Source organism: Pteropus alecto, unplaced genomic scaffold (assembly GCF_000325575.1).
Source record: "Pteropus alecto unplaced genomic scaffold, ASM32557v1 scaffold71, whole genome shotgun sequence".
Classification (NCBI taxonomy): Eukaryota; Metazoa; Chordata; class Mammalia; order Chiroptera; family Pteropodidae; genus Pteropus; species Pteropus alecto.
In genome coordinates this window covers 20,332,143-20,353,502 of record NW_006433024.1, presented here as the reverse complement: position 1 = coordinate 20,353,502, position 21,360 = coordinate 20,332,143, and the positions used below count along the sequence as shown (strand labels likewise).

Genomic DNA, 21,360 nt, shown 5'->3' with positions numbered 1-21,360 from the left:
TCTCCAGAAAATCGATTCGTTTTTAAGTTAGAAAATAGAGAATCAGATGGTAAAGGTTGATTGTGATCAGTCAGAATATAGAAATCATAATTAATGTAAGTAGAGCCCTTCCATACTGAGGCCCTATTCATTTTTCTCTCACCCTAAGTTATTACAGATTTGACTCAGGTTTTTAAAATGGTGATTCTTTGAACTTCTTTTGCATTTGTCAGTCATACATTTCTGAGAATTAATGTGAACATTCTGTCTTTTTAGTTCTCAGCATTTCTGGGAAGGTTTGTTGACTTTCACTAACGTGGACACAGTTGAAAATAATTAATATGTATCTTAGATCACAAAACAGGAGAAATACCTTAACAGATAGGGTCTCACAAGGTGTTTAAAGGGTAACTGGGCTGTTGGGAATCCAGCCCATTCCCAAGATAAATAAACGAAGATAAGTAAACAAAGGTGCTCATTTATTCATATTGAGAAATAGAAATGCAAGGGAGACAGGCACTCAACACCCTTTGGTCATTGCCCAGGTAAGGTGGAAACAGATGTTCTTATTCACTGACTCTTTACAGAAGGTTGATGCTGCTGAGTTGCTGCGTCTGTACTTAAACTATGACCTTTTAGAAGAAGCTGTGGATTTGGTTTCAGAATATGTGGATGCTGTTCTGGGGAAAGGACATCAGTACTTTGGAATTGAGGTAGGCATGTGTACGCATTTCTTTAATTCTATATCATCACACTAAGTAAAACCAGGATCTGAAAATAAATTGAACTATAGAATAGTGGATTTAACCTTTACTATTAGTAGTTATACAACTAGTTTTCTCCAAGATCCAGTTTCCTGTTTATAAAATGGGAATACATTTCATTTTTCTCTATCAAAGGAATGTGGTTTTAGTTAGTATTTGGAAGAGGGAGGTAAATAAGAACAAAATGGTATTTTTTGTGTGCCAAAGACCCTGCCAAGTCTCTACCAGTGTATTCTCATTTAATCCTTACAACAGTGCATGAGAGATTGTTTTAATCCTTTTTTTTTTAACCCATGAGGAAAGAGAGGCTCGGAAGTTAAATAAGTTGCCAAAGCTTAAACAGATGGTAAATAGAAGAGGTAGGTCTAAAATCTAGGTCTCGTTAACTGTAGAGCTAAGCTCTTCAACTCTAAGGAAAGTAAGTATTCAGAACTTCAAAAGTTAAATGTTCCTTTTCCAAATATTTTTCCAGATAATTCCAATCTAAATTTTAGACTAAAAATAGTATCACTCATTGACAGTTTAGAGTTTTGTTGAATGTGTTTATCCTTAATAGGATAAACTTGGGAGCCTTAGGTCTCCTTTAAGATAAGAGATGGCATGAGTTTAAAAATATATTCGATTTAACTGAGAAAAGGACAAGTTACCAGTTGAAAAGAGAAGGGGGGTCCAAACTTCATATGTGTATATATGTGTGTACTCATGCACACGTTCATAGTTTCTTATAGTGAAAAAACAAAATAAGTAAAGCATTTTTTGTGATCAGGGCCTGTGACAGTAACTACCCAGGAGAAATGGTCCACTTTGCAGATTTTCTTCAAACAATATTTTTCCTTTCAGTTTCCACTGTCTGCAACGGCTCCAATGGTGTGGCTTCCATACTCTTCTATCGATCAGCTTCTCCAAGCTCTAGGAGAAAACAGTGCCAACGGTCACAACATTGCAGTAAGTCACCAAGTTACACCTTTTAGCTTGCTCTTCAGTTCTCAAAGATTAAGGAGAACAGAGAAGTCCAGTTTTATCAGTAGAATCACAAAGCAGACTCCTATACTGAATAGTAATTAAACAAAGCAGAGTGACTAACCTCTTTATTAAGGGAGGTCTGGTTGGTGACTAATAACCTCAAGCTTTGTTGGTCCTTGACTTCTGTAATGATTTCCTTTTCTCCTATAGCTGTCTCAGAAAATACTTGACAAATTGGAGGACTACCAGCAAAAAGTCGATACGGCAACACGGGATTTATTATATCGTCGAAACTTGTGATCTGGATGGTTGCCTAGCCTTTGTAACCGCTTGGTGCCTCTTAGGGCTTAAGACTTTACCCTACAGGAACCCTGTCCTCCAGCCTGATTTTTAGACCCGTAAATGATGTGTACAATATTCAAGTCGTCATTCTGTGCAGGAGAGGAGTGCATGTGAGTCACAGGACCTGTGCTTGCTGGTGGTGCTAACACAATTTCTGGTTTCAACCTTGGTCTCAAACAGCTGCTTTTGTATATGATTCTCAAGCTTTTTTAGAGTTTATATTTTTTTAAACTACCGAAGACATTCTTTATCTGCAAATCAAAACCCACTTTCACTTTCCAAAGTAGCCGATGGTTGTTGGTTTGTTGTAGCTGACCACCAAAAGCAGTCACTGCAAATCCTTTCATTCTTCCTTATCACTTTTTGTATTTCAACGGAATTATTTTGGTCCAGAACTGACATGTATTTTCTGTATTGTGAACAGAGGCTAATGATTTTACGTACTCTTTTCATTATTTATTGTGGAGTTTTTGTATGATCTTCAATAAAGTATTTAACAATTTGCCTAGATGAAGCTTAAAATGATGACCAGCTGTCAAAGAAGATATCTTATATTGAATCTGGTTCTGAAGCTAAAGTTGAGTAAACTCTTAGCTAAGAAAAAATTAGAACTCCGTCTTGGAAAATAACAGATTTTCAAAGTGATTTCTGTTAACTTCTACGATTTACGATAATCAAGCCGGACTTGATCATACAGTTAGTCTAATAATGTATTGGATCAAAATATAAACATTCCTGGTCAGATTCAAAAGCATTCATGCCCACAAATTTGGAGAAATGAAAAACAAAATCTTGTATTTTATTCTGTATGTTAAAATTTATCTTTTAAGGAAATGATCTGTATACTACTTGCTTGTATGCCCTTTGACCTTTCTTGAGTTTTTCATAAGCCTTTAATTTTTATACTATCAATACCATATTTACATTATATATTTTAAATAACAATGTGAGTTTTCCTGTTGTACTGTTATTGGTAGATATCGCGGTGTATGGTTCTTTTTACATGTTAGCTCTGCCATGATTAATATGAAGCGTTTGAGGCAATTGGGAATTGAGAGAGCCCTTGCCCTTCCAGCTCTATGAACCTGTGGCTTCCAACTCAGGCCAGAAATATATTTTGACCTCTGTACACATTTATCACCAAAAGAAAGGTTTCACAGAAAATGTATCCTCACTTACTATGTAGCCTGATGTCTTCAGGAGTGACTAATGGATCAAAACCCACATCCGGAAAATATCAAACCATGTTGTAGCCATTTCTGGAGGTCAAAAAGTAACTTGAGACCAGCTCTGTTACAGAAACCTGTCCATGTGCGTTGCTGATAAAAGCAGTGGTTTCCATGGGGGCAGTTCACAAGACTGACCAGCTTTTCCTGTCCTATTTGGGTTTAACCCATGCTGGAGCCAACCCAGCTCTTCTGTCCGTTTTCTTCCACCTTCCTCACTTTGATTCCCAGCCAAAGCAGAAGGTGCCCACATTCTCTCACTTCATTTTTCTCACCTGTTTTGGTCTGCATTTTTATTTTCTGGACAATGTTATATTTTAATAGTCCATATAAGCATCATTATTCCTTGTTTTTTTCCAACTCAGGCATTTTTCTGAATACAAAAAAAATGTTAAAACGGCTCCTTCCTTTTTTAGTACTTAACTACCATTAAATAACAGTGTGACTCTTACAGGAACACTTTATAGTTCTTAAATAATTTAACAAAATGTAATCAATAAGTCCTTACCTTACCAGCCTATGACAATAAAAGTAGATATCATTTCTGTTAATACAGTTTATGACATACTGAGTCTCATATTAACCATTCTTACCAGCTTTATCACTATGATTTTTGTGACCTTCCAATAAAGCTAATACATTCTACAAAGCCACCTTGGCAGTATATTGTTAACCTCTGCCAGCTCTCCTCACCAAAACAGCTTAAGAGCCCTAGTGCTCAGCTCTCACCAGTTCACTACTGGCTCTCTTTGCCCCATTCTCATTCCCTCCCAAAGTCCAGGTCGTATAGTTTCCTAAAACTTCACTGAACAGTTAGGGGTAAAGAAAACAAAAGCTTAAAAACCTGGTACAGGATTGGAAGCTTACAGAAACCATCAACTGTGCCCATCCCCACAGATTCCTCTATTGGCCACTCTTAAGTTCCCAGCGTGCTCTGGTGTGGGCAGATACCAACATTCCCCTCGCTAAGGGGAATGTAAATATAAGGGTGATTCATAATTAGTCAACAAAAAGTATCAGTGAACATATTCTAGGTGACAACCTAATTTACCTCAACCTATACTACATTTTTTCTACTAGAACACAGTATAAATTATAGAAAGTTCTAAAGTTTCCTTTAATCACCAATCTTTCTAACTGTGTACCTAAAATTCTCAAATTAAGAGCAACAATATAATCAATAACTCATCATTAACCCCCAAGCCACAAGAATATACCTTTCTACATCTGCACAGAACTCCAACATAAGACCAATTTATTATTCAAAGGACCATTTCTTTCAGTAAATGACGTGTCACGGTTTAAATGAACATCATAGAATACAAGGTTAAATAATGTGGTTTAATAAAGAATACATAGTATCTGGTCCTTGACCCTGATTCCTGGCACAGAGCTTCAAAAACCCTTGGAATTTCCTGAATGATGGAATATTATGCTAATGAGGTGATTCTTGGTGGGGCCTTAATTTCAGAATAGGGCCAGTCACCGGGAAGACCAACCCTGTGATAGTAATTATAGGGTTGGACCTTTGGGCCAGCCCAGCCTCCTGGGAGGAAAGGGGGCCTGGAGATTGAGTTCAATCACAGACACAGTGGCCAATGATTCGATGAACCATGCCTAAGTAATGAATTCTCAGAAAAAATTGGGCACCAAAGCTAAATAGATTTTCCTGATGGGAGAACACTGATGTGCTTACTAGGAGGGCACCAGATCCTGATTCCACAGGGAGGCAATATGGAAGCTCTGTGCTTCCTCCTAGACCTTGTCCTGTATGTATCCTTTTTAATAAACTATAATCATGAGTATAGTACTTTCCAGAATTCTGTGGATGGTTCTAGAGAATTAGCAAACTCGAAGAGTTCATGGGAACCGCTGACTTTATAGCCAGTTAGAACTGTGGTGGCCTGGGGACCTCGCTCGGAGCTGGCTTCTGAAGTAAGGGCAGTCCTCTGGGGGACTGAGCCCTTAAACCTGTGAAGTCAGGCTAATGTCCAGAGATCACCATCAGAATTGAGCTGATCAGTGTATGCCCAATTGGGGGTGAGACAGAATTAACAGTGTAGATAAATCAACACATACACATAAAACTTCACTCTTCCCTACTGCAGCTGGGACTTCTGTGGACAGTCCACCTCGACAGGTAACCCCTTGTTGAAGTTCCAAGAGTTACAGCTCTAAAAGGGATTCAGGAAGGTCAGTTTTTTTGTTTGTTTTTTGTTTTGTTTTTTGTTTTTTTGTTTTTGTTTTTTTTTAAATTAACATCAAATACCAAGTAAAGACATCACCCACCAAAAACTTTTGTTTGAAAATAAACATTTATTCAAATAACTGCTCTTCCCAGGTTTCACTTGTCAAATGTCAGTCCTGATAATTTGGTTTTACTGAAATAACATCACCACACACACACAAAACCTCAGTAATTCCAGAGGTGCTTAGGACCCTGGCAATCAAGGATCAGGCCTGATTTTTCTTTAAAAGGAGTGACTGACCACATTTACCCATTCTGAGTCTAGACATAGGCAAAACTGTAAAGAGCCAGATAATAGTTGGGGCTTTATAGTCTACATACAGTATATTTTTGTTTGTTTCTTTGTATAACCCTTTAAAAGGCAGGCCTAATTTAGCCATAATTTGCCCACCCCTGGTCCAGTTCCTTAACACCTGTGAGGCCAACAACAGCAAAACATGTCTCCCTATAAAGCCAGTGGCTCTCAACACTGGCTAAGCATTGAAATAACCTAAGAGCTTTTTAAAAAATAATTGACATGGGTCCTACACTCCCACCTTCATTCAACTGATTCAGATTCTTATATTGTTTTAATACTTTCCAGATGGTTTTAAGAACAGCCAGGGTTGAGAACTCTGGTTATAAACCTAACAGCCGCCTCCAGAAATTTAAGTTTACCCCAAGAAAAACAGCCTTTCACATATCTATGCATTGTGATTTGGCTCATAATCTCAGCTTGGGTCCAGCCAGTTTTATAATAGGATCTGGACTTTTACTTAAACAAAAGGCTCATTAATAGTAAAAATAGCTACCATATAATGATTGCTTATTTCGTTCCTGGTACAGTGTTTTACGGTTGCAGAAACAAGTTTAGAGAAATTAAACTTGTTCAAGTGATCATACCTGGAAGGTGCTGGAGCTGAGTTGTGTGAATCCAAATGTTTGGTTTCAGAACTCCTAGGCACAACTTCCGTATTTCAATGCATCTCCCCTCAAGAAATAAATCCAGAAATTGCTGATAGCTTCAAAACTGCAAATTCTTCTGTTTTCTAGCTGTGAATTTTTCAGGTCTTGGGCACAATTCAGATATTCCTTGCATAGGCAAGAAAAGGAAATAACTTTTACCACTTATTTCAAGTTTGTATATATTCATGCACAATATTCATTGAAAAACTGAGTGCTTATGTTCCGGAATGTGCATTTCATATACAGGGAACAAAACAGACAAGTTACTGCTTTCACAGCTTTTACATTCACCAATCTGAGAATTCACCTATAAATAGGGGATAATAGTATCTACCTGTAAGGTTGTGGTGAGAATCAAATGTAATTCTACATGTAAACGGCTTAGACACTGCCTGACACATAGTTAAGTGCACAAAAAATGTTTTAGATATTATTAGTATGCTCTAGTAAAAACTGAGTCAGCAACCAGGAATATAAAAATAAATACCACTGAATTTAGTCTTAAACTCAATTTAGAAGTGAAAGACGAATATCAACATTGGGAATGTCAAGTGCTGGGGCGGGGCTCAGCATTGAGATAAAAGGTTTAAAGAGGTAATGCCTGCATTAGGTCTTGAGCAATTAAAAAATTTCGCCATGTGATGCAGTAGCTACTCCAGCTGCGTGAAGGGCTGAAGGTGATAGAGGTGAAAAGGGATCGGGGAATGGGGGGAGCGGGGGGGTGGGGCGGGGACACGGGACAGGGGATGGAGGAGTGTTCAAGAAAGACACATAAAGCAAACAGGCTACCAGTGGGCCAGTTTTGGAAGGCTCCTGTATTCTACCATAATTCAGGCTTTTTCCTCGTATGCAGTAAAACTTCTGGCGATTTTTTTTTCAGCTGATAAGCAACATTGTATGAGGCATCATCTTTGTGCTCTAAATTTCACAAAACCATAAAAGACCCACTATTCTATTTACTAGTGTTCAATGCTATACCCAAAGTAAGCCACAAAAATCAGGGCGAAACTTGGGTAAAAGCTCGGAAAGCGGAACAGCTTCCTAGATCAACGAAGATGAACAGCTAGTCGAGAACAGGAACAAGATGGAGGACAAGGGGGCAAAAAAAAAAAGAGAAAGAGCGAGAGCGAGCGAGCGAGGAGCGAGAAAGAGTGACGGGGGAGAGGGGGAGGGGAGGGGGAGGAAGGGAGGGAGAAAGGGAGAGAGAGACTCCGCAAAAATCGCATGGGTGGAGCCCTACGTGATGGAGAAGAAATTCTATACTCAGGCCCTTCCGCACTATTGGCTTGATTCTCACTCTTTTTCCTTTCCCATTGGCTTTAGGCTTCTTCAATCGTTCAAAATAGCCAATAGTCGAGCGCCATGGGTAAAGCCCGCCCTTCCTCCCTGGGGGGCGGAGCCAGAAGAACGTAAAGGACCCAAGGTACTGACGCAAGCGCGCGCCTCGCCGGTTAAATGCGGATCCTCGCAGGAGGCGGTGTCGCGGTGTATGAATATTGATTACGCAGCGCGGCGCAAAGTGCCCGCCCCTCTCGGCTGTCCGACGCTTGCGGCTCGCGCTTGGGCTCGCGATGGGGAAGAAGTCCCGGGCGGTACCCGGCCGCAGGCCTATCCTACAGCTCTCTCCTCCGGGTCCCCGGAGCAGTACACCGGGACGGGACCCGGAGCCAGAACCCGACACCGAGCTAGAATCGACGGCGACGGCCCCCAACCAGCCAACTCCGCCGACGCCGCCGCCACCAACGACTACCGCGGTGCCCGCGGCCGCGGCTCCGGAAGACTCGCCTTCAGAAGGTAAGAGTGTGCGAGGGGCCCCGACCCCTAGGTGAGGCGTCCGAAACTCGAGGTCGATCGAGGCTTGCGGCCTACACATCTCAAGCAGGGCCCTGGGAGGAAGAGAAACGCGGCGGGCGGTGTCTGCATCCGAGGCCTGCTGCGTGGGGCCTGCGAGGAATTCGGCTGCGGGCCCCAAGGCGGCGGAGCCGTGCGCGCCGATCCCACGAGGCGCCATCTGTGGTGCAAGGGTTGGCCCTGTGCACCCCGCGTCTCATCAGCGTCCACGCCCGTTTCGGATAACTTACGGGGTGTGTGTGAGAGTGTGAGCTTCCGCGTCTGAGGCTTGATGACAGTGGAACCTGGCCTTTTCTGCACGTCATCTCCTTTTCCTTTCGTTTTTGTTGAAGCTGGGAGAGACCCTTTAGAAGTGAGCAAACCCTTTTTATTATTCCAGCGAAAGTGTAAGTAACCCCTGATTAGCAGGTATGCCAAAAATTCCTGGAGAAGTGGAGCTTGTGGGTTCCCAAGTACTTGTGTGTTTCTTCCCGAGTGATACTTAGATTGAGAGTAACTGCACAACGCTACTACAGGAGCCAGACGCTGGGGAAGCAGCGATCATTTCAAGTGTTAAAAAAAATATCGCGTTAGTAGCTCATGCGGGAAAAAATGCTATAGCCGTGCTTGTCGTAAAGGCCCTATGGTAGTCTAGAGAAGGTTTATGGTTTGCGTATTTTTAAAAAATTGTTTTAGATGTAGTTTTTACAGATAATGCTCAGATCCTTGATGTTAAAGTCACTAAGCAGATGGAAGATTCTAGCTCTGCTTGTTTATCATCTTCCACTTATTTGGGTCAGTGATGGATTATACATACACCCTGCTTTTAAATTGATGAACTCTAGATTAGGAAGTTCAAATCGAAGATTATTATGTCACCTATAGTGTTTTCTCTGGTTCATAATCTGACTGTAGTTTACTTTTGTTCGTTTTCTAAATCCAGATGAACAGGAAGTGGTGGTGGAGGTTCCCAGAGTTGTTCAGAATCCTCCAAAACCAGTCATGACCACCAGACCCACAGCCGTGAAAGCAACAGGTATAGATCTTTTTTTTTTTTAACAGTTTTTCTACGGTATCTTTCATTAGGTTTGTATATAGTGTTTTGTTGAATACTTCAGTGTTGTTAATTTATCTTTCTCCCATAAAAATGGAAATTTAAATCTGTTTGTGAGAGCTTATTGGTAATATACTTCAACCATTGTAAAATTCGTTGCTTTGTATCTGTACCCTAAATACTTTACTTTTTGTTCTGATGCCATTTTCTAAAAAGTTTTCTGGCTCCCCCACCAGCGTGGTGTTCTTTGTGGATACCATGTCTTTTCATCCTATTTCTTTTCTAACACTGCTTTGATTGGTACTTAGCAAATGTTTGTGGAGCTGAAAATTGCTCTTAGTAAATATTTACTAAGCAGTAAGGAATATTTGCAGCGGATGGTTTTGTAGATAAACGTGGTTTCAAATTGCCACTCTAGCATTCATTCTAAGGCTCCAGGACCTCAGTTCATTGTAAAATGGATCTTATAGCCCAAATGTTTTTGTCTTATAGCCCAAATTTTAATGTTTATAAAGTTTTGACACAGCAAGTGCCAAAAGGATTAGTTTTCTATCCTTTTTATGTATCTTGACAGATTAAAATATGTTTCGATACTAAATATTCTATAATTGCTAGTAATTTTATTCTTTTCAGTCTGAAGTACTTTCTGTACTATATGACTCCTGAAATAAGAGATGCTTGTTCTCCCCTCCTCCCATTTGCCACTTAAACAAACAAATAGCGTGGGTTAAAAAAGTTAAAACTTGGTTGTAAGAGAAATTTCCAAACTAGGAAATACCATTTTGTATTTGCAAACTACGTATATTATTTCATTTGAGTCTTCAAAGAATCATGTAAGATAGAATTTAAGTGTTTCTAAGAGAAATTTCCTTGATTGCTGTGTCTGTCAGCACTTTAGCCTTTTTTGTACCTTGTGATCAGAAAAGTTTCCTTTCCGTCCTTCATCGTCTTGCAGAATATCAGCTTTATTCAGTTCTTAACCTACTGGTTGATATAATACATAGGAAAAAATTTATCCAACAAAAACAGAGGAAAATAATTTTCCATTATTTGCATGGCTTTGTATAACAAATAGAGTAGATATTCAAGAATTGACTTTTTTTCCTTGAGATGATTTTACAATTTTACCTTTATCATTTATAAACGTATCAGATTTCTTTCCACAAAAATAAAAAATTTTAGTTATTGAAGTTTGTTTTTATAATATAATAGAGTATACATATCTCTTATCTTCCACTTCTGTGCTAAAATAACATTGTATGTGCATGTGAAATTAAGGAAAATTTCAAAATAAGCTCTATTAAATTAGATCAGTGACTACCATAATAATCAGTATTTTAAGCATCTTCTAGAAAATGGTACTTATTGTGGTTCTACGGGTGAGTGTCAGAGGTCTGTGAATCTCCTGAAATGGCACACTCAAGTGTGTTTTGCTGGGAGGAGGTCTGTAGCTTTTACTGTATTGATTATTGTTTCTGTGACTAAAAGAGTTAGAAACTATTGTTCCAACGATGATGTGAGGAAATGATAGTTACTAAAAGTATAAGGCACAGTTACTGTTTGAAGCTTATCAGGAAAGGTGTATAATCTAAGAAATAATTTACTGCCTGATATAGTTGATTTGCAGATTGTGTGACACCATGTATTAAAGGTAAGCATATTGAGGTTTGAGGAGTCAGCACCTCTCTCAAAAAAAGACTAAGGACTATGGCTATGAAGAATGGCCTTGCATTATCTGGTTTCAGGTAACAGCATTATCTCAATAGTAGTCTAGGACATGTTCCTGTGAGACTTTTGTTTATTTTTTTAAGGTTAAGCAATTTTGCATATTTTGAACATTTTTCTTCAGTATTCTAAATTCTCGCCCATTTTTATGGATTAAATTTTCACAGGTGTAGTTAGAACTATATGCATTTCATGACTTGCTTTTATCTTGCTTTTATTCCTTTAACATTACTTTTTGTCCCCTTAGCATAATTTCATGTAATCCTATAATGGTCCGATTATAATATCATAAAATTATATTGCATCTGGTACTGTGCTGTAATTTGCTTTGCCAGTCCCCTTTTGAGAGCATTTGAGTTATTTACAGCTTTTAGTTATTTAAGTAAAGTTACTAGAAGCTTTCTGCAAAAAAAATTTTTTGAGTTATTTCTAGGGGTTTTACCCTCAAAGATGAGATTATCTAGCTAAAAGAAACTTGAAGTAACTTGGTATATGTTACCAGATTGTTCTTAAGAAATACTGAATCAATTTGTGATGTCTCTAAAAGTATTACATATGCCTCTTTCCCCCAAATACTAGGTTTAATCATTTTTATTTACTTTGCTATTTAATAGTCATGTTGCTAGGAGCTTGGAAGAGGTGTGATGTGTGTGTTATGGAAAGCTCTGAGGAAAGAAGAATAGGTAGAGCTGGCTAAACCTATTGCTTGTGAAACCCTCTCCGAGCATGAGGAAGTACCTCTGCTTGGGGAATTTTGTAATCAAAATTCCACACAGCTCACCTATTGGAACCTTTTACCAAAGGGTATATGTAAAATTAAGGCCAGTGATCTGGACGATTATATCTGATTGAATCTAAGAAGTGTTTTTATGTAAAAATACGAATTTTTCCACTTTTCTCCTTCCCCCTAAAAAATGATCAATGCTGAGTGCCAAAGTGCATATTTTTTCCATACAGAAATGTCTCCTTTTGTAGCTCTACCCCTACAAGGCTATTTACCTCTTGTTCAGAAAATAAGGAAAATTACTGGCATCCCCCAAAACAATAAGATATAAAATATTTGGTAACTGGAAAATGGAAACACTGTCAAATAGCCACTTCAAATCCTTCTAGTTAATTTTGGAAATTAATATTTAGTGTAAGAACTTAACTTATATACTAAAAAAATAACAAAGGCAAAATTTATGTGGCTAAAACATTGAATGTGACTCTTGTATGACAAAGGAAGTAATTTATGTTTACTTTTATGTGAATCCATGAATTCATTTATGGATTTATAACAAAAGTAAATTTTATTCCCTGATAAATCTGTTCATCTACCAAATATTTAATGAGAACATAGAATGTGCCAGGCACTGAGAAATTTAGTCTTAATAATAAAGCTGAAAAGTCTAATGAGGCTTTAACATTTTATGTACCTATTCTAATGATATATAAAGAGGAAGTGTATGCTCACTTAATTTGTAACATTAGAGTGGCCACAGGTGATACAAAAGGAAATAGAGCGTATGTAGAAGCATTTCAGAGGCCATACCTGATAAATTTAGGAAGACATTGATAATTGGTTCTAGCTGGGCTTTGGTTTTGGTTTTGGTTCTAGCATTTTCGAAATCATTTTAATGCGTCACTACTTGTTTGAGGAAAAATCACTCTAGAAGAACTTTGTTTTTAACTTTGGCAATCTCTTTATTTCATCTACTAAACCCTAAGTGGTTTACTTGTTTGAAATGGATACAAATCAACAGATTCTAAGACTAGAGAGTATGGAGTTGAATAATTGAACATATATTTTGAAAGAGATGTCAAGTAGCTATGCAGGTTGGTTTTATTAGCTCTAAGTGCATAATGTAATTTATACCTCTCTTGTGTTTCATTGATGATCTATTTTGAGGTTTTGTTCTAATCTGTAAGTAAACTAAATGTAAACTGTTTGACTAGGAAGCATTTGAGATCTTGCTTCCTGGCAATTGTCGTCAGCTTGGTGAAATAAAATCTTATAAAAATTCTTTAAAAAAAAAAAACTATTTGGAACCACATTTTATTTTTCTCCTGGATACTACTTAGGACATGTTGGCATTGTTATTAACTAATGTTGTTTACCTTTTTGTTTCTAGGAGGTTTATGCTTACTTGGTGCATATGCTGACAGTGATGATGAAGAGAGTGATGTTTCAGAAAAACCAGCACAATCTAAAGAGTCGAATGGAAACCAGTCAACTGATATTGATAGTACATTGGCCAACTTCCTAGCGGTTAGTGGTGCTTTATTTGTTTTTTCAGTTATTGAAGCCACCTTGGGAGTCAGAGCCCAACTAGCCTACTTGTCAATCTGTGTTTCTCCCTTCTTTTCTCCCATTACCTCATCTCTCTTCTTGAATCCCTCCCTTTCTCTTGCCTTCTTCTCTTTGTTAAGGTTGTAAGGAGAAAAATGGAGAATAGAAGGGTTTGAAGAATTTGTGTAATTGGAAGAGGAGGTTTTGATTTGAGAAACCAAGAACTGAGCATGTAGGATTTTTTAAAAAGTGATTGCCATTTCTTCAATTTTCTGGTTTTGGTGTGGTTAATACATTTGTTACTGTTATCACTCTAAAGGAGATCGATGCTATAACAGCTCCTCAGCCTGCTGCTCCTGTAGGAGCTTCTGCTCCACCTCCAACTCCGCCTCGACCAGAGCCAAAGGAATCAGCAACATCTGCCCTTTCTTCCACTACAAATGGAACAGACTCAGCCCAGACATCAGGGTGGCAGTATGATACTCAGTGTTCCCTGGCAGGAGGTAAGCTTGATCCTTTGATGTTTAAAGGAATCTGAAGTACAATCCTTAAAGATGTTCTCAGCACTGAGATTCCCAAAGATGAAAGCCAGCCCATATGATTTAGCCCCAGACTTTAGGATTCTCCCTTTTTAAATATATTATTTGGAAAATTATAACTAGAGTAGTTACCTCTGAAAACTACTAGGATATATTTTTATTTTTTGAAAGATGATTGCTTGCCCTTTTAACCAGTAGCAGATTGTGCCTGATGAATAATTGAAACGATTGTTTGAAAAAGCCTTTTGTCTAGCGACAGTTTTGGTTGTCACAAAAGGAAATAGGGGCATGTTACTGAATCTGGTGGGTAGAAGCCAGGATACTGCTAAACACTACAGAAGACTGCCCCCCGCCCCACAACAAAAACTGCCCTGCCCAAGTGCTAACAGTGATAAGGATAACACCCTGTGTTAGATTGTTATGGCGTTAGACATAACTTTGGGTATATAAGGTTAGAATTGTGGAGGAATTTGTGCTTCTTAAAATCTGTTTTATTTTCTTCTAGTTGGAATTGAGATGGGAGATTGGCAAGAAGTCTGGGATGAGAACACAGGATGCTATTATTATTGGAACACACAAACAAATGAAGTGACATGGGAGTTGCCCCAGTATCTTGCCACCCAGGTTCAGGGAATACAACATTACCAGCCCAGGTAAGAATAGACTTGAAAAAGGAATTATCTAGAAGGAAATTAGCGTCTTTATCTTTTGCTGATAATATTTGCCTGCTATTGATCTTGCTAAGCATTTTATTTTTTTAAAGTTCTGTAACAGGTGCTGAAGCTAGTTTTGTGGTAAATACAGACATGTATGCCAAGGAGAAAAATATTTCTATTTCCAATAGTAAAAGTGGACCAGTCATAGCCAAGCGAGAAGTTAAAAAGGTTAGTGTTTTAACTACCTCATTTATTTATTTTCAAATTTAAAGAACTTGAATGTTACTCTGGCACAGGTATAGAAGCCTTCTGTTAATTTACAACACAATTGTGAAATAGGATAGCTTCTATTTCTTAAAGTCTTCCTTAATATGTTTCTGTTTATTATGTGGCATTTACAACAGTTAATCATTTCAGTGGTTCTTTTAGAGCTTTAGGGTGCCCTCGAGGCTCCTCAGGTCATTGCGAAGGATGTGGGAGCAGCCAGTTAGGCAGAGCTTCAAGTCCCCTTCTCCACTGCTGAATAGCTCTATTTTGAGATTTCACATAAGTGTAGTTGACAGTATATTGTTAATTAGTTTTACAACATAGTGATTCACCACGATAAGTCTAGTAACCATCTGTCATCATACAAAGTTACTAGAATATTACTATCTGTAATGTCCCCATGATGTATTTATAACTGAAGTTTATACCTCTTATTCTCTTTCACCTCTCCTACCCTCCACAGTCATCAGTTTGTTCTCTGTTTCTATGAGTCTATTTCAGTTTTTCGTTGGTTTTGACTTACTTCACTCAGCCATCCATGTTGTCACAAATAGCAACATTTCATTCTTTTTTATGGCTAATATTCTCTTGTATACGTATACCACATTTTCTTTATCCATTCATCTATCGATGGACACCTAGGGTTGCTTCCATCTTAGCCGTTGTAAATAATGCTGCAGTGAACATAGGAGCACCTATCTCTTTTTAAATTACCATTTGCATTTTCTTCGGATAAATACCCAGAAGAGGGATTGCTAGGTTGTATGGTAGTTCTATTTTAATTATTTGAGGAACTTCCATACTGTTTTCCATAGTGGCTGCACCAGTTTGCAGTCCCACCAACAGTGCACCAGGGTTCCCTTTTCTCCACATCCTCAGTACTTGTTACTGATCTTTTGATAATAGCCATTCTGACGTGTGAAGTTAATAAAAAGATCAGCTACCTTAACAAAAACTACTAGTGAAACTTGAGCATTTCTGTAGCCTCATCAGTAAGAAAAGTAAGTTGTATTCTACAGTGTATGTGCAATTTTCATTTATCTTGAATTTTCAGATGACTGGTATTATATTAGAAAGTACTTTTAGAATAATTTAATCTTTATAACTCCAGGAGGGAGGTAGAATAAATATCCCAATATAGGAAATAAACATTTTAAATATAATCACATATTTCATTTTAGAAATATTTCACTTTTCTCTAAGTTACTTTCACAGTATAAATGTGAGGTTCCCTAATCATACAGAAGAGTAAGGTGAAGATTTATCTAGTCATGTGTGGTGTTGACAAGACTCTGATCTTTAAATCTGCTTGTACTTCTTACTAGTCTGTCTTTTGACATAGGGAGAATGGGATGAGGATGTGTTCGAGTCCCACCCACAGTTGGCATCTAGTTACACTGCCTTCCTAAGGTAGCACTGTTTCCATTATATATGCGTAAGAAAAATGTACAAAAGTTTACTAATCTTTTAGGAATTGGTTTTTAAGGATAGCTGGTGACTGAAAAATACACTTTTAACATGAGAATGTTAGCGTCTTAACAAATATATACTGAAGTGAGATTTCTTTGAAAATTAAGTGAGACTATTTTATTCTTTGTAGGAAGTAAATGAAGGCATTCAGGCTCTCTCAAATAGTGAGGAAGAGAAGAAAGGGGTGGCAGCATCACTGCTTGCTCCTTTATTGCCAGAAGGAATAAAAGAGGAAGAAGAGAGATGGAGAAGAAAAGTAATTTGTAAAGACGTAGAGCCAATTTCAGAAGTGAAAGAAACAAGTACAACAGAAGAAGCAGCAACAATAGTCAAGCCACAGGAAATTGTATTGGACAATATGGAAGACCCTTCTCAGGAGGATCTTTGCAGTGTTGTTCAATCTGGGGAAAGTGAAGAGGAAGAGGAGCAAGATACCCTTGAGCTGGAACTAGTTTTGGAAAGGAAAAAAGTAAGTATTCAAAGTTTTAAGTACATTTTCTTCCCTCAGTACTGTCACACTCTGAGATCATTGTCCTCAGTGTACAGTACAGTTGGGATTTTGTTTTTCTTATCCTTTCATCTAGATGTGATTTAAGTATATGCAATAAAATCTTGAGCTATGGACTTGTAGTTCTTTTGGTCCCTGATGATGCTTTTGGTAGTTGACAACCAATACAGACTGACATTGTTCTGATTTAAGGATAGATACAGTGAGGAACATCCTTGCTATAAGTATATGTTGATTCCAATTATCAGCCATGATATTGTTTAGTTAGTTAAATGGGCCTCGTAAGATAAGAGAAACCTGTAATTTCATGCTTTCCTTTTATAAAAGATAAAAGCACCATTTAAAAGAAAGCAGTTCATAGGAAACTTCCCTGAAAAAGTTGATTTTTACATATTTTCTTGGAACAGCCCTGATTTTCTTGAAAGTTTCATTTGCTGCCTTGAGTATGAAGCAAAATTTTAACAGTTGTATAACAGTATTATCTCGAAGCTGTAGAGAGGGATTAGCTAAGTTAAGCTTTATCTGCTTATATACACATACTGGAAAATTTGTCTGTTAGCAGATCTCTAGAACTTATCTTCTTCAAATTGATATTTGTTGACTATATTCATGAATAAGCATTTATTAAGCAACAATTGAATATGGAACATAGTGCTCGGCCCTCATAGAAAAATGTATTAAATCCTTCCTATTCTTAAAAGACTTAAATTCTAAGAACACATGGCTATCATCCTCGCTACGCACAGACGCAAATGTTAAACAGTTAATGACACTCTAACTTTATTTTCATGTTTGTTGTAGGCAGAGTTGCGAGCCTTGGAAGAAGGAGATGGTAGTGTGTCAGGGTCTAGTCCCTGTTCTGATAGCAGCCAGCCAGCATCTCAAGACGGGATGCGTAGACTTATGTCTAAAAAAGGGAAATGGAAGATGTTTGTTCGAGCTACCAGTCCAGAATCTACCAGCCGGAGTTCTAGCAAAACTGGACGGGAGACTCCAGAAAATGGAGAAACCGGTAATTCATGCTTTATATTAAACTTTAGAGATGAAAGATATAGAGGAGAAATCCTTCTTTTCCAGTTTTTTGTTCCCTCTTCAGCAAAAAGGGAGACAGCACTTTTATCCTTTTACTGAAACGCTGTGAAGGAAGCTTCCTTTTACTTCACCTTTTCCTGCCCCAGCTCTTAGTGAAAGTGTAAGATTCTGAAAGGCAGGCATTCATTGAGTTGCATATTCACTACTGATTGGGGGCTTGCTTCTCCCTCAAAAACAGAAAAACAAGATTGACTCCCCCACCTTTTTTTTTTTTAATCTCTTGCCACAATAGTTGTCTTGATCTATATAAAGACCATGGTTCTGCTTATTTAGCTCACTATTTCCAATTGATAAGCAAGGCAGGCAAGCCCAGCTTCATCTCTGCTCTCTGTACAAGTTGCCCAGACTCTGGTTGGCTGTGTAGTTTGGTCCTGTCATGAGGACCCAAGTTATTTTCATTCAGGGTAATGTAGAAGAGACACTGCTGCATTTTTCCGGTCTATTATCAGAACTAATTTTTAACTCTTCATTTGGTCCTAATTCTGTAGTTGGCAACCAATAAAATTTGAACACTAAACCTTAGTTGAGTATACCTAGCAGAAGATACCTTACAGGTTGTGGTTAAAAAACAACACATAAAAATAGAGGCAATAAATGGAAACAACTTTGTTTGAATTTTTTTTTCTATCAACAGTATAGAAGAATATAAGTAGAATTCTCAAAGTTCACCTTCTTTTCCCTTTTCTCATTCCCTACCCCTAAAGTTCATTTTCTCTGTCCTTTTATCTACATAGATCCTTCTAGAGCTTTTCCTCTCTTTATTTAAATTTGTGGTTATGTGGGTTTTTATGTGCATGTGCATATGTAAATTTTACCATTGATGAAATTAACCATGTGGATTGTTAGGCAAAATAATTTTTTCACTTAACAAAGCTTGAAAATTACTGTTTTTAACCACTGAATGGTATAGATGTCTTCATTTAACTCTTTCTCTGTTGATGGACATGTAAGTTGTGTTCATGTTTCACTCTTATAAAGACAGTAGGTTAATAAGTCATTAGGGCTTCTTTAACAAATAACATTTATATTATTAAAAAATCTACAACCCATTCCAGTGTCCATCAAAGGTAGAATGGATAGTGGTGTATTTCTTGCTAGTAAATTTTAAAGAATGAAAAAATGAATAATCCATAGTTATGGATTAATCTCACAAACAATAATTTGAATAAAAAAGAGCCATAGAAGAATGCATATGGTAATATTCTATGTATATAAGTTGGAAAATAAGGAGAAATTCTGTGTTTAAAGGTCATTGCATGATGAAACTAAAAGAAGGTGCTTATTACTAATAACCTTCAGGGTAGATGTTTGGTGTGGATGGATGTTAGGGCAGAGAGGTACAGGGAGATTCAAAGGTTCTAATAATAGTCTTGGGTTAAGCTGGGTTGTAGTTACTTGAGTGTTCATTTTAATATTTCTTTAAACTACATTATATGCATTTATGATATACTTCACAAATATTTATTATATTTCATAATAATAATGCTGTAATAAATATTCTGGTACTTCTTTGTGCAGATTTTAGTATCATTATAGTATAGATTCTTAGTGGTATATTGCTAGGTCAGAGGGTTTGTGCATCTTAATTCGATAGATCCTGTCTAATTGTCCTCCAGAATATCCAAGCGTTAGAGCTCTAGTGGTGCTCTAAGGTATAATTTTTTATACCTGCCACCAGATACAAGATGTCTAATTTATAATGAATTACAAACTAGTTAGTAGAGTAGAAAGATTTGGTTTCAGACAATTTGAAAATGCCAAAGGAACATTATTGATCAAGGAAGAAGAGAGCAAAACCATTATATGATAAGGTTAAGTACTTAATATAAAATCTTAGCTTAATCTGTTGAAACTCTGTGAACCTTATGACAGAATGATTCATATTGTATATGATGTGGTAAGCAGGTGTTACAAAGCAAGCATAACAAAAAGAGTTTATATCTTCTACTACATTCAAGCTGGTGGTAAACCTATTCTCATTTGGAGATTCCCACTACCAACAGACATCAGTACCAACCAGAAAAGTAAGTAGGTTGGTCCAATATAGATTGTCTGCGGGTCTTAACCAGTTTTGGAAAGGAGTTATCAGGTAGTTATAAATACTCTGATTTTGAAAGCCTTTTTTTCCAAATCCACTTAGTAAAGAACTTTTATATATCCCAAGTTTGAGGTGTAGTTTTTGTAAGTAATTGAAGCTATGATGTTATGGAACAGAGGATTAGAAAAGATTAATAAAGGAGAAACTACAGAGTAACATAGTAAAACAAAGTTTTATTCATAGACTCATTTTAAGAAAGGCGATTATTAAGAATGAAGTTTTTTAGCTTTATAAAGACAGGTTGATAAGTCATCAGGGCTTCTTTAACAAGAGGCGACAGAGAGAAACTTAATAACCTTTTTCAGATCTCTCTGCTACAAGACTAAGAAAACGTAAGGGGGCCCTGTTGGTATCAGTCCTTTTGATTTGATTTCACATGTTTTCTTTTGCAGCAAATGGTGCTGAAAATTCAGAAAAAATAGATGAGAATTCAGACAAAGAGATGGAAGTAGAAGAATCTCCAGAGAAGATGAAAGTACAAACAGCGCCTAAAGTAGAAGAAGAACAGGATTTAAAAGTATGTATACATATTACTTAATGCAACTTGACCAATATTTGTAAATTGGCTAACCATTAAACTACCTTCTATTAGTGAGTAGTAAAAGTAATCTTTACTATCTCCAAATATAAATAATTTACTTGATTAGGTGAAAAGATCATATTTAAAGCTGAGATAAGGAATTATAAGACTGATGGTATAAAATAATTATCTAAAAATAAATTCTAAATGTGTAATTACTTTGTTAAAAGTAGTCTCCTTTGGAAAACAATAGCTTATCAAATAACAGACTTCTCTAGTTTGAAAGTACCAAAGAAACTAAAAGTTACAGATTTAATTCCAACATGAACTACATGTCCTTACACAAAGACAAATTTGGTTCCAATTTCACTTCTATTTTTAGGAGCACGTGAATTAGACCACATGAATATGTGGCTGTTTAAGGATGATTTGTTGGAAAAACCACATAGCATGTTCTATTGATTTGAAAAAGTTTATTCAGTTATTAGCTAGTGTACAACCATGAGAATGGACGGGGAGAACTAATTTTGTTCAATATATGGCTAATATAAGCAGTAATGGATAAATGATAGTTTGAATAATGGGATTTCTGTCATTTAGAACAAGCTGTTGAATTTCATCTTTTGTTAGATATACATTTAATTTCTCTAGACCTTCTGTCATCACTTTGTTATGTGAATTATTTTACTGTAAACTAGAATTTTATCTTCTGTTTAACTATTTGGAGGCAGCTCTTTGATAAAGGCTGTATAATTTACAGGCAGAATCATTTTTCTAGTATCTATAACAATAAATGAGAGATTTTATATAATACAGAAAATAGTACTCATTCTACTTTTATTTTAACATTTTTCTTTCATTT

The 21,360-nt window shown here is 37.1% G+C and overlaps 2 protein-coding genes across 3 annotated transcripts in view; both read left to right on the top strand.

Moving 5' to 3' along the window:
- NUP160 (nucleoporin 160) overlaps positions 1-2,993 on the top strand; it is a 55,850-nt gene extending 52,857 nt beyond the window's left edge. Inside the window, exons 35-37 of the mRNA XM_015586357.2 lie at positions 567-692; positions 1,584-1,688; positions 1,917-2,993. Of these exons, the coding sequence (XP_015441843.2) occupies positions 567-692; positions 1,584-1,688; positions 1,917-2,006 (321 nt within the window). The 3' untranslated portion in view covers positions 2,007-2,993. The remainder of the gene's footprint in view (positions 1-566; positions 693-1,583; positions 1,689-1,916) is intronic.
- A 4,945-nt stretch (positions 2,994-7,938) lies between these two features.
- Positions 7,939-21,360, top strand: part of FNBP4 (formin binding protein 4) — a 30,929-nt gene continuing 17,507 nt past the window's right edge. The window contains exons 1-9 of one of the 2 annotated variants that reach the window (XM_006908128.3): positions 7,939-8,261; positions 9,241-9,333; positions 13,191-13,327; positions 13,668-13,851; positions 14,393-14,540; positions 14,651-14,771; positions 16,411-16,749; positions 17,590-17,800; positions 20,371-20,495. In XM_006908128.3, the coding sequence (XP_006908190.1) occupies positions 8,039-8,261; positions 9,241-9,333; positions 13,191-13,327; positions 13,668-13,851; positions 14,393-14,540; positions 14,651-14,771; positions 16,411-16,749; positions 17,590-17,800; positions 20,371-20,495 (1,581 nt within the window). In that variant the 5' untranslated portion in view covers positions 7,939-8,038. Of the gene's footprint in view, positions 8,262-8,291; positions 8,705-9,240; positions 9,334-13,190; positions 13,328-13,667; positions 13,852-14,392; positions 14,541-14,650; positions 14,772-16,410; positions 16,750-17,589; positions 17,801-20,370; positions 20,496-21,360 lie in introns of those variants that run through there. The other variant, XM_025044146.1, reaches the window with a different exon arrangement.